At 39.9% G+C, this 14,208-nt stretch overlaps 1 protein-coding gene across 1 annotated transcript; it reads right to left on the reverse strand.

The window, feature by feature from the left end:
- Positions 1-1,991: 1,991 nt before the first annotated feature.
- LOC128017566 (fucolectin-5-like) lies at positions 1,992-9,988 on the reverse strand. Its single transcript, XM_052602970.1, has 3 exons — positions 9,907-9,988; positions 2,236-2,515; positions 1,992-2,142 (listed from the first exon to the last, which is right to left on the reverse strand). Exons 1-3 carry the CDS (start codon positions 9,986-9,988, stop codon positions 1,992-1,994), a joined length of 513 nt encoding a protein of 170 aa, XP_052458930.1.
- Positions 9,989-14,208: the final 4,220 nt, after the last annotated feature.

A 14,208-nucleotide genomic window follows, 5' to 3' on the forward strand; every position in this document is an offset into this window, starting at 1 on the left:
TGTTGTCCCATTCTTGTCTAATACAGGCTTCTAGTTGCTCAACTGTATTAGGTCTTCTTTGTCGCATCTTCCTCTTAATGATGAAACAAATGTTTTCTATGGGTGAAAGATCTGTTCTGCAGGCTGGCCATTTCAGTACCCGGATCCTTCTTCTACACAGCTATGATGTTGTAATTGATGCAGTATGTGGTCTGGCATTGGCCATGTTGGAAAATGCAAGGTCTTCCCTGAAAGAGACAACATCTGGAGGGGAGCATGTGTTGTTCTAGAACTTGGATATACCTTTCAGCATTGATGGTGCCTTTCCAGATGTGTAAGCTGCCCATGCCACATGCACTCATGCAACCCCATACCATAGAGATGGAAGCTTCTGAACCGAGCGCTGATAACAAATTGGTTTGTCCTTGCCCTCTTGTCATGAAGGACTGGCATGAGGTGTTTGAGGTGGGTCTCGAACACGGGTCTCCCAGTCAGGGAACGCTAGGTCTCTACCTCTGGTCTACTGGGAAGAACAGTTTCTTAGAAGACCCATGTGTAGAAGGAAGAGCAAACTCAGAGGCTCAGGTAACTCAAAGGCAGGCAGTCTTTACTTGGTCTCAGTAGTAGAATATAAACAAAATATCAGTTACAGCTTTACAGCACAAAACAGAAGGTAGTCCAATAGGTAACTTGAAAATAAAACACATCAGGTCTACAACACAGGTAATACGTACTGGGTAGGCTCAAGACTGAACACAGCACAATGAAACTGCCAAACTTAAATAGGTCAAAGTACTGGTGGAACACATTAACTTAATGAGCAGTCTTAATTAAAGAGTTCACAGCCGTTAGTGCCACCTAGTGGCCTGGAGAGTTCTCTCATTAAGGTGCAGGGGGTGCCCACCAATGGTTGGGAGAGTAATTACACGTGGTAGCAGACAGCACTCCCTAGTGGTTTGGAGAGTCATTACAGGAGGAGTCTTACACCTCTTTAGTCCGGATGACATGGCATTCTAGTTTTCCAAAAAGAACTTCAAATTATGATTGGTCTGACCACATAACAGTTTTCCACTTTGCCACAGTCCATTTTAAATGAGTCTTTGCCCGGAGAAAACTCCTGCGCTTCTGGATCATGTTTAGATATGACTTCTTTTTTGACCTAAAGAGTTTTAGCTGGCAACGGCGAATGGCACGGTGGATTGTGTTCATCGGCAATGTTTTCTGGAAGTATTCCTGAGCCCATGTTGTGATTTCCATTACAGTATCATTCCTGTATGTGATGCAGTGCCGTCTAAGGGCCTGAAGATCACAGGCATCCAGTATGGTTTTCCAGCCTTGACCCTTACGCACAGAGATTGTTCGAGTTTCTCTGAATCTTTGGATTATATTATGCACTGTAGAGGATGATAACTTCAAACTCTTTGCAATTTTTCTCTGAGAAACTCCTTTCTGATATTGCTCCACTATTTTTCGCCGCAGCATTGGGGGAATTGGTGATCCTCTGCCCATCTTGACTTCTGAGAGACATTGCCACTCTGAGAGGCTCTTGCCACTCTGAGAGGCTCTTTTTATACCCAATCATGTTTCCAATTGACCTAATAAGTTGCAAAATGGTCCTCTAGCTGTGCCTTACATGTACATTTAACTTTTCTGGCCTGTCCCAACTTTTTTGTAATGTGTAGCTCTCATGAAAACCAGAATGAGCCAATATTTGGCATGACAATTCAAAATGTCTCACTTTCAACATTTTATATGTTATCTATTTTTTATTGTGAATAAAATACAAGTTTATAAGATTTGTAAATTATTCCATTCCTTTTTTGCTCACAATTCATACAGTGTCCCAACTTTTTTGGAATCTGGTTTGTAAAAAATTTTTTGTATATATATATATATATATATATATTACATATACAAATATATTTTAAATGTTTACATTATTTTTCCAAACATATTTAAAATGTACATTTCTACAGTTCTGACAATAGACCTATTTTTTTCCACGTGAAATTTCATAAATTACCTGTTCCATAAACCTCCACTTCACACAGCGCGAGAGACTTCTGGATGCCAGGAATGTACATGTTCACATAACGACCTTCCATTCCACCGCAAGAGAAACTAACAGAACTGCCTGCTGGGGCAAGTGAAGTGACACCACATCTACAGAGAGAAAGAGAGAAACCATGACACAATCAGCTGACCTGCTCAAATCCAGTTCTCCTGACACATTCATAACTGTTTTCATTACTTCACCTGGGATTGTTGTTGCCATTGTTCTCCAGAGAGTTTCCGATGCGGATCTCTACTCCAGCTGTTGTCTCCAAATAGCCGTCGGCTCTGTTGGTGACGGTCACTTTGTAAATATAGTAAGAATCCAGCAGGTCCAGCCTCCACCACGGGTTGAGTTGATTTGGTGTGATGGAGCAGCTTGAGGCTAAACCTGGAGCGTATCTGATGCCGTCGATGGCGTTTGCAGCTCCATAGATATAATATGTGGATGACTGTACAGCCGTCCCTTTTAATGCCAAATTCTCTAAAAACATTTAAAGAGACAGAGGATCAAGGCTCAATTGTGTGAAGTTCCAGTACATTCCATTTGGGGAAAAATATTAAATTCCAGTCCAAAACACTCAGTTACATTTACTACTACATTAAAATGTAAAGTTAATATTTTTAATGGATCTGCGCTTACATGAACTAACTACGAGCAGTTGTATTTCATGAACCAACATTAACAAAGATCAATAAATACTATAAGTTGTGTATAGGTTAATGTTAGTTAATGCATGTTAACTAATGGGACATTAGTTACTACTTTTTACCTTTCAAGTTTACTGAACTCCCCTGAATGGAAAAGACACCTGTTACAAAAACAAAATATTTCCATTGCTTTCTGGGATGTGGATCAAGTTTATGTTGCATTTGATTCTTTAAAAATGTTTATAAAGAATAGCTAAACTGCATCTATAATTGTACATCATCAGACTGATGTGTGTCATTTTTTTACTCACCCAAAAGTAAGAACAGATAAGAGAGTTCCTCCATCTTGTTTGTTAAAGATCATTAACCAGATACCTGTGATGGTCAGATATGACAAGGGCATCCATCCCTGCTTTTATCTGTGTTTTTCTTAGCAGCTTGAGTCTCCATTCTTGCTGAATATATTTCACACATCACAGGACCTCCAGAATTGATTTTCTTAGGGCATCTCTCAGGTGAAGTCTGATTTACTAAACAAATCTGGCAAAATGCAAATGAAGATTTTTTTTCTTAATTAATAAATAAATAAAAATAAATGACTGGTACTTAAGGTTCATTTTCATACAGCTTTTCTTCATCTAAATGAATAATATACAAATTAAACATCCTCATGCTTGGAAAGTTTCACCTCTCCATGAGTTTCATTATTAGTGTTAGTCAAAATAAGATCAGCTCCTAAAAGGAATCATCTAAAATAAGTTGAATCAGCATAATCAAATTGTGTTGTCCAATGTGAGGCAGTATTCTTCTTGAGCATCTTTTATCATTCAAGAAATTTATTCTGAATAAGCAAAAAACGATTGTTGTAAAGTATCATAAAATCACTATGTGGAACATCTGAATGAAAGGTACGCATACAGTAAACATGGACAGTAAATTATACAATGTGGAGGGAAATTATTTTTGAAAATTTATTTGTAGGAAATTTTTTTTTTTTTCAATAATTCCATAAAAAGATAATTTTGTTGTAGCTTTAACTTGTCGTTTAGTGTGATGGTTAAAATACCCTGACAAATCCAAAAATTATCAACAACATCTGGATAAATGCAATGTAGATCAACATTTGTTTACACTAACCAATTATTCTCCTTTCATGTTTTGTCCATTTTAAACCCCTTTTTATTGCTTTCTCAGGTTGTGTCCAGAAGATTGTGTTTTGGTCTCTGGTGGAAAACTGTTCAGTCACTGAAGATTCACTGAAAAAAGAGGGATTGCAAAGGTAAACTCAAGATTTTCACTGATCTGACATGGAATAGTTAAAACTCAATACAAATGCATTACAATATGGATGGGCCAGTGGAAATTCTGGTAACTACACAAATCACCAGGAACATCGCGTGAAAGTACAGCTGTACAAAGTTGCTTTTGTTCTTCGTCTAGTGATGAAATCTGGACAAATACTTTAAATCTCTTCATGTACTGTATGTTAATTATACCAGCTTATCCAGATGAACTCACAGACATTTAGTTTATCTCTCCTGATTTCCACTCCATCAGTCTGATCACTGATCATTTCCATGTTGTTTTGTGTCTATTTGAATGATCTCAAGAAGGATGTAAATCTGGAGCTCCACAGAAGTCCATCATCTGCTCAAAGCTCAAAAAAAGAGCCATCACTGCATACAATGTACATTTTGGGCTGTTTTGCCTCACACGCAGACATAAGGAACACTGTAAGCTATTAGTGTTCAGAAAGACACTTTTTCGTGACATGGATCAACTGGAATGTTTTCCTTCAACAATATTTTCCTTCACATAGCTGACATCTTCTTTTGTGAGGTCAAGCACCCAACATTCAAAATATGTTTAGGCTTAAATTGAAAATGTATGTACACAGATTTTTTTCTTTTCTTAAGGGGACATCAGATGCCCATTTTCCACAAGATTATATGATTCTTCATGAAATGTCTTCAACAAACTTTGGTTAAAATTCTTCAAAGGCTGTGTAAATCCTTTTTACCTTGTCAAAAACAGCTCTGTTCACAGAGTTCAAATGTATGAGACTGAAACAAAATATTTAATCAAAGTTAATACTATTAAAGAAATCTGATCTGTTCAGTGGTGGAGCCGGCATGTTTTCATAGGGGTGGCCAGAGAGGGGCCAGCAAACAGCCTGAGGTGTCACTGGCACAGAAATGGAAGCTTTAGCCTAAGTTCTGCCAGGAAGACTCGATCACTTCGTCACTAATTACCTTCATTATCCAATCACGTCTTTATACTCCTGTATAAAAGATCGTACTTACACATGTTTGAGTTCGCAGATGCCGACGCGACAACAACCTCCACCCTCCCCACCACCACCAGGATGGTCCTGTCCTTACCTTCCAGGGGGGTCGGCTGCGCCCCTGCCTTCGTCTTCAGGCCGGAAATGCAGATTCGTTACCCTCGGATTACGAACCATGGACGGGGCCTTCCGCCAAAGAAATTTATAATTGTGTTTGCTGAGCTGTCAATAAATGTATGCTTCGTATATCATTTTATCTCCAGAGTCTTTCTGGTAGAAATCTTCATTATTTCAATATAAAATCTGTTTGATTATTTGATTATAATGTACTGGACTGTACACAACTGAGTACAATTAATTTCTACAACATTTTGGGAAATAGATCAAGTAATAATGAGCGAATATAAATTTTTTTTGTATTATTCCTTCCTTCTCAAAACTCCCAAATGCTTGTTGTCCAACATTGCATACTCATGGATGAAGCATGCAGATGGTGATAAAAATGTGAAAAAGGCTGGAAGTCAACAGTAGACATAAATGCCAGAATATAAAATGTGTTTAATTAATGCATTTAAATGGCATTTTTGCATATGTTATATTATAATGACACTGTATTTGCGCATTAAATTGCAAATAAAAACAATGCATATCAACTTGTGCCTTATATTGAGATATCGAACTGCAGAATATATTTTAGTACATGCATTTGAGAGACATTCTTATGCGCTGTGTATACATGCACAATTTACAGCTTTAACCAACTTTTTGATGATTTCATGACTTAGCTGAAGACAGAACTTGGTATGTATGCTCATAGTTTCTTATGCGGGTTATTTATGATGAAGTGATATAGAGAGTGCACCTCACATTTGCGTACTGTTGAAGAGTGTTTGCCGTGAGCACAGTAAAATGGCTGATGTGAATGTTTTACTGACATTTATTCTAACAACATCATTACACCACAGTTCACAGTCGTTCTACTGAAACTTATTTGGCTGCTTTAGCTTTTTAACACTCGTTTGACTTGCACCTGATGCTGAAGTGAAGCTGAAGTGCGCTTCTGAAAATTCTCCCGTTTGATGTGGTCATAAAGAGATATGGCAGTTCCGCATCTTAAAGCGATAGTTCACTTTCAAATAAAAATTTGGTATGTTTTAGCTTACCAAGATGTAGGTGTCGTTGTTTCCTCAGTAGTTTCCATTTTGATATTTTTAGGTCAAACTGTTCTTGTCTGTGACTCATATAATGGAGGTCTATGGTGACCACCTCAAAGAGCATGTACAGAGGAGTCTAAATTTAACAATTCCCTACTCATTGTTTACTGTTTACCACACGATACGCCACCAATTTGCACTGTCTGAAATATAATACAGTAATTGTAATTAATTAATTTGTTTATAATGCACCCTATATTTGTTGCAATTATAATAAAAATACAACACATTACTCACTCTATTGACAGCGTGCCATTAGGTCCCTCTGGCCTTGGACGTCGCCTCCAGTTTATACATGGCAAACTAAACACAACGTGCGAAATGCTGCATCTCAACAGCGGAGAATCAGAATCAGAATGAGCTTTATTGCCAGGTATGTTTACACATACGAGGAATTTGTTTTCGTGACAGAAGCTCCACAGTACAACAGAATGAGCGCGACAGAACATACAACACATAATAAAAGAATAAAAAATACAAATAAGTAGATAGTGAATGACAATATACAAATTGACAATTGTAGGCAGGTATATTACAAAATGCAGTTATGTATGTACATATATATTATGTGCAAAATTTAAGTGTATACTAAGTATGTGTGTTAGATAAATAAAGTGTATGTGTATATAAATATAAAGTGTAGTGTGTTCGCCGTTATTATCAGCTGTTCATAAGATGGATTGCCTGGGGGAAGAAACTGGTCCTGTGTCTGGTCGTTCTAGTGCTCAGTGCTCTGTAGCATCGACCAGATGGAAACAGTTCAAAGAGGGAGTGTGCTGGATGTGAGGGGTCCAAAGTGATTTTGACAGCCCTTTTTCTCACTCTGGATAAGTACAGTTCTTGAATAGATGGGAGGGTTGTACCGATGATTCGCTCAGCAGTCCGGACTACTCTCTGTAGTCTTCTGAGGTCAGATTTAGAAGCTGAGCTGAACCAGACAGTTACTGAAGTGCAGAGGATGGATTCGATGATGGTGGAGTAGAACTGTTTCAGCAGCTCTTGTGGCAGGTTAAACTTCCTCAGCTGGCGAAGGAAGTACAACCTCTGCTGGGCCTTTTTCACAATGGAGTCAATGTGAATGTCCCACTTCAGGTCCTGAGAGATAGTGGTGCCCAGGAACCTGAATGACTCCACTGCAGTCACAGTGCTGTTCATGATGGTGAGTGGGGGGAGTGCAGGGGGGTTTCTCCTGAAGTCCACGATCATCTCCACTGTTTTGAGCATGTTAAGCTCCAGGTTGTTGAGAGTGCACCAGACAGCCAGCTCTTTTACCTCCTGTCTGTAAGCAGACTCGTCACCGTCCTGAATGAGGCCGATGAGTGTGGTGTCGTCTGCAAACTTCAGGAGCTTGACAGAGGGGTCCTTAGATGTGCAATCATTAGTGTACAGGGAGAAGAGCAGTGGGGAGAGAACACAGTCCTGGGGAGCTCCGGTGCTGATTGTACAGGTGCTGGATGTGTATTTTCCCAACCTCACTAGCTGCTGCCTGTCTGTCAGGAAGCTGTTGATCCACTGACAGATGGAGGTGGGCATGGAGAACTGATTTAGTTTGGGCAGGAGGAGGTTTGGGATGATCGTGTTGAAGGCCGAGCTGAAGTCCACAAACAGGAACCTCACATAAGTCCCCGGTCTGTCTAGGTGTTGCAAAACATAATGCAGTCCGATGTTTACTGCATAGTCCACAGACCTGTTTGCTCTGTAGGCAAACTGAAGAGGATCCAGCAAGGGCCCAGTGATGTCCTTCAGGTGGCCCAGCACCAGTTTCTCAAATGACCTCATGACTACAGACGTTAAAGCCACAGGCCTGTAGTCATTTAGTCCTGTAATTTTGGTTTTCTTAGGTATGGGGATGATGGTGGAGCGTTTGAAGCATGAAGGGACTTCGCACAGCTCCAGCGATCTGTTGAAAATCCGTGTGAAGATGGGGGCCAGCTGGTCAGCACAGGATTTTAGACAGGCTGGTGTAACACAATCTGGGCCTGGTGCTTTTTTCCTTTTCTGCTTCCAGAAGACCTGGCGCACCGCATCCTCGCTGATCTGAATTGCAGGTGTGGGGGAGAGGGGGGATGCAGGAGGTGAGAATGGTGAGAGTGCTTGATTGGAGAGGTGTTCAGGATGGGTTGCAGGAGCTCTTAATGGTGTGAACGTTTGTTTGGAGAGGCATTCAGGGCTGGATGCAGGAGTTGTGAATGGTGTGAATGGTTTTGTGGGGAGGCGTTCAGGGCAGGTGATGGGTGTTCTTCTTTCAAACCTGCAGTAAAACTCGTTCAGATCGTCTGCCAGTCGTTGATTCTCCACAGTGCTGGGGGGTGGTGTCTTGTAATTGGTGATCTTCTTTAGACTTTTCCACACTGATGCTGAGTCGTTGGAAGTGAACTGAGTCCTTATTTTTTCAGAATAGTTCTCTTTGCCACTTTGATCTCTTTTTCCAGTGTGTATTTAGCCTGTTTATACAAGACATTGTCCCCCTTCACGTAAGCATCTTCTTTGGCCTGACGGAGCTGTCTGAGTTTTGCAGTGAACCACGGTTTGTCATTATTTTAAATTAGTTGAGTCTTTGTAGGAATACATATATCCTCACAGAAACTGATATATGATGTTACAGTCTCTGTGAGTTCATCCAGATCGGTGGCAGCAGCTTCAAAAACACTCCAATCAGTGATGTCAAAACAAGATTGTAAATCCTGCTCTGCTTCATTAGTCCATCTTTTTACAGTCCTTGATACAGGTTTAGCTGATTTTAGTTTCTGCCTGTAGGACGGTATAAGATGAACCAGAAGGTGATCAGAACGTCCCAAAGCTGCTCGTGGAACAGAGTGAAATGCATCCTTTATTGTGGTGTAACAGTGATCCAATATATTACTGTCTCTTGTGGGACATGTAACATGCTGTCTGTATTTTGGCAGTTCACAGGAGAGATTGGCTTTATTAAAGTCCCCGAGAATGATTAAAACAGAGTCCGGGTGATGTAGTTCTGTCTCTGTGATCTGATCAGCGAGTTTCTGTAAAGCTGAGCTCACATGAGCTTGCGGAGGGATGTAAACACTGACCAGAATGAAGGAGTGAAACTCCCGCGGCGAATAGAACGGCTTGCAGTTAATGAAGAGTGTTTCGAGATTTGAGCAGCACGTCTTCTTTAACACAGTTACATCTGTACACCACCGTTCATTGATGTAAAAGCATGTCCCGCCGCCACGCGATTTCCCCGTTGATTCTGCGTCTGTTCCGCTCTAAATAGCTGAAAGTCCGGCAGATGGAGCGCGCTGTCCGGTATGGTGTCATTCAGCCAGGTTTCCGTGAAACACAGAGCAGCAGAGTGTGAGAAATCCTTATTTGTCCGAGAAAGCAGAAGGAGTACGTCCGTTTTGTTGGGTAGAGAGCGGAGATTTGCCAGATGGATGCTAGGCAACGGCGTTCGAAATCCGCGCTTCCTGAGTCTGAAGAGCGCTCCCGCTCGCTTCCCCCATCTGCGCGTCCTGAATCGCTTGATCAGCGCCGCCGCTCCTCCGATAACAATGTTCACTAAAACGTCTGAATAATTGAAATCCGGAAAAACATCTTGTGGTGCGTTCTGCCGAATGTTCAGCAGTTCATCCCTGGTGAAACTGATGGCAGGAATATAACTAAAGACAGGACAAACTAACAAAAACACAAAAACATATGCGGAGTACGTCACGGAGGCAGCCATCCTGTATCGGCGCCACACACACAACGCCTGTGTGGCACCTGAAAACTCAGGATCTTTAGTCAGACAGCTGTGTGATGCGATAATGTCAATGTCCTCGTCATCGTCTTGTAGATGTGGCATTGCTATGTTCCATTCGTGACAACCTATGCTCTCCACTTCTGTTGGCATCTCACAACACTTGCTACTAAAACACCACCAATTTTGAAGAGATCTCTGTCTCTCTGAGGCTTGAAGACATGCTGCTGCAGCGGATCGCTCCTGAGTACTTGATCTGTGTATTCTGGTTCAATAAATATGGTTGTGAAAAAAATTAAACGTTGTCTGTTGATATATTGCAATCGTCTTCCATTGCAATTTCCTGTACGTCTAAATATGTTTAGATCTTCACAGTGAAAGGTAACACTTTCGAAATCTCTGTATAACCTATAGACAGTAAGTATAAACAATGAGTGATGTACACGCACAAGAGATCACTTCTGGCGCTTTCCGCGCTTGCACAGACTAAGCCAGAACGTGCGCACACATCACATCAGGAAGCACTCGCGCACTCAGATCAGTTTGATGTGGTTGTGTACAAGAGTTAAAACCTCCATTGTATGAGTCACAGACAAGAATGGTTTGACCTAAAAATATAAAAATGGGAAATACTGAGGAAACAAAGAAACCTACATCTTGGATGCCCTTGAAGTAAGCTAAAACTTATCAAAATTTAATATGAAAGTGAACCATCCTTTTAATAAATGAATTTCTTGTCAAGAAAAAAAGGGTCAAAAACTACAGTTTTGAGTGTGGGGTAGCCAAGCTTTCGCCAGTAGTGGCCACGGCCAGCCCTGGCTCTGCCCCTGGATCTGTTTCATTTAGTGTATGTATGACTGACAAATATGCCTCATATTAAGTTTATTAAACTGTCTAATCCAAATGGATGGAAATGTTAAATGCAATTCATTACATTAATCTTCAGTGCAATTTAATTAACATTTTATTTGGTTTTGCTGTTGTATACACTTCTGTTGTTGTTGTTTTTTCCTCATTTAAAAATATAATTATATTCTAATCCTGTTCTGAATTTATTCATTTTTTTAATGATAATGATGAAAATGAAAACGAAAACAGTGCTGATAAGTTTAATTTGGAGGATGAAATAATTTCATCCTCCAAATCGAAGGGTTGTGAGTTCGAGTCTCGGGCCGGCAGGAATTGTGGGTGGGGGGAGTGCATGTACAGTGCTCTCTCCACCCTCAATACCACGACTTAGGTGTCCTTGAGCAAGGCATCGAACCCCCAACTGCTCCCCGGGCGCCGCAGCATAAATGGCTGCCCACTGCTACGGGTGTGTGTGTTCACAGTGTGTGTGTGTGTGTTCACTGCTGTGTGTGTGTGCACGTTGGATGGGTTAAATGCAGAGCACAAATTCTGAGTATGGGTCACCATACTTGGCTGACTGTCACGTCACTTAAGACACTCCACATTTTTTTTATAAATACTGTAATAATAAAAATTTGAAAAATAATAGTTTTTAGTCTATTAAAGATATATAAATAATATAGATAATATAAAGACAACAGCCCTCGATGCACTTTAAACTTTTCTCATTAAAGCAGCAAGAACGAAAGACAACAGGCCCATTTGTTTTTATTGCTGTGTGTAGAACGATAGCTGCATTATATTTAATAAATATTTAATTTTAATGAAATTTAAATTCGTCCCCCGTACTTTATTAAGGTAGGTGTGTTCAAGTAGAGGTAAAACTCTAGAGCTAAAAACCTCTATGCTAGAGGGTGCTCTTGCGCAACAAACCAAAACAGACCCGTAGAAGTAATAACTTATAGAGACAGATCAACACGTGTCATAATTTGAGAACCACACCCACCGGGGGAAAAACAATCCAACGCTCTTTATTGACTTTGTATTGTGGGAAGCCGTCTCCTTGACATTTCTGACTTATAAAAAAAAAAAAACAGAACGATGTCTAAAAGCTGCTATTTGACAAGATGTACAGTAAACAAGCTAAAAAAATGTTTTTATAAGCGGTGGACCCAAAAAACTAGCATTCAAGGACACAAAAGTAGAGCACAATGTGCCTTGTAGGTAAGTAATAATATATTGTAATTAATACGGAACTTAATAGGTAGTCAGTTCAGAGACTGTAAAATTGGGGAAATATGATCATATTTTCTTGACCTGGTAAGGAGTGTAGTTGCTGTATTTTGTATAACCTGCAGCTTGTTCATTGAAGATGCAGGACACACACCTAGCAGTGCATTACAATAGTCCAGTCTAGAGGTCATGAATGCATGAACTAGCTTTTCTGCATCAAAACAGGTAACATGTTATTTAGCTTGACAGTGTTTCTAAGATGGAAGATTGCTGTTTTTGTAACATGTAACATTATTTTGAAAAGACAAGTTGCTTGTCTAATATAACACCCAGATTTTTGACTGTAGTGGAAGTATTGGTACATCCGTCTAGTTGCATACCGTAATCCAAGAGATTCTGTGGACTGCTTTTTGGTCTAATAAGTAATTTCTCTGTCTTATCCGAATTCAATTGGAGAAAATTATTGGTCATCCTTTTTTTTTTTTTTTAACACACTCTGTTAGCTTAGATAATTTAGAACTTCCATCTGGTCTTGTTGTCTAGTCTCTGTATCCCTGGGTGTCCACTAGTGGGCTCACTTCCCCTTAGGCACTTCACCATAGGCACTAGAATTCCACTAGTCTTGTCCGTTCATCACAGTAATTGCACTCCTCCCAATTGCACCAGGTGCATTCACATAATTGTCATCAGCCTCCCTATATTTACCAGTCTTTTCATGTTGTCTGTATGGAGTCCTTACCTTTCATGTTCTCAGTCTTCTCGTCCTACAAGATTTTTCAGTGTCTTCTCGTCCTCCCGTTCCCTTTCCTGTTCCTTCCTTTGTTTGTTTGTTTTGGACTGCTTTTTTGGTTTTGACCTTGGCTTGTGTTTACGACGAATTGTATTACCCCTAAATAAATCATACCTGCTATTGGATCTATCTCTCTCCTCTGTCTCACTGGAACACAATCGTCACACATATATAGTTATCATCAGCATAATAAAGGAACCTAATTCCGTATTTTCTAATAACATAACCAAGGGGTAACATGCATAATGAAAATATCCGAGGACCTAGGACAGATCCTTGTGGTTTACTTGTGATAATTGAGATGAAGCAAGTCATTTGTAATTTTAACAAGTGCAGTTTCTGTGCTATGGTGGGGCCTGACTGAAATTCTTCAAAGAGATTTATTTTTTTTGCAAGAAGGAGCACAATTGTGCAGACACAACTTATTCTAAAATAAATGGTACATAAATGGTAGATTTGAAATGGGTCTGTAATTGCCAGTTCATTAGGATCTAGTTGTTGTTTTTCAGTAAGACCTACAGATAGTTAATAATATTGAGAAGCATTTCTTCTGCTACAGGTAACAACTCTTGCAGTAAAGTTGTGGGTATACGATCTAATAGGCATGTTGATGGTTAAGATGCAGTGATAGGTTAAATTAGATCTTCCTCTCCTATATTTGTAAAGCACTGCAGTTTTTCTTTGGGTGTGATGAATAAATCTGAAGTACTAGATGCTGTAGAATAAACTATTTATATAATGCAGTACTGTTTGAATTATCATTTTGTAGCCTATAGAAACTATCACATATATTTCCTGCCTTATTCTGTGATGAAAATGGGCAAAAGATTTTCCTTTATAAACTAATCATAAAATTGTATTTAGGAGCTAGGGTTGCCCTCAACTAAGGTTTTCCTTTTGGTTGATTTGTAGTCGATCATGAGATGCAGTAGTCAACTATTCGCATGTTTGTTAATAAACCATTTAAAGTTCCTATGACATGAAAATGTCACGTTCTGAGGTTTTTTAACATTAATATGAGTTCTACCAGAAAGACTCGGGAGATAAAAAACATACATTTATTGACAACTCAGCAAGCATAATTATAAATTTCTTTGGCGGAAGGCCCCGTCCATGGTTCGTAATCCGAGGGTAGCGGACCTGCATTTCCTGGCTGAAGAAGAAGGCAGGGGCGCAGCCGACCCCCCTGGAAGGTAAGGACAGGACCATCCTGGTGGTGGTGGGGAGGGTGGAGGTTGTTATCACGTCGGCATCTCTGAACTCAAACATGTGTAAGTACGATCTTTTATACCAAAGTATAAAGACGTGATTGGATAATGATTAAGGTAATTAGTGAAGAAGTAACTGAGTCTTCCTGGCAGAACTTAGGCTAAAGCTTTCATTTCCCCAAGCCTGTATATGGTCCCCAAGTTTCTAGAAATTTTAATCGGTGTAAATCACGATTTTGCTATCT

The sequence above is a fragment of the Carassius gibelio genome, chromosome A7, assembly GCF_023724105.1.
Source record: "Carassius gibelio isolate Cgi1373 ecotype wild population from Czech Republic chromosome A7, carGib1.2-hapl.c, whole genome shotgun sequence".
Lineage (NCBI taxonomy): Eukaryota > Metazoa > Chordata > Actinopteri > Cypriniformes > Cyprinidae > Carassius > Carassius gibelio.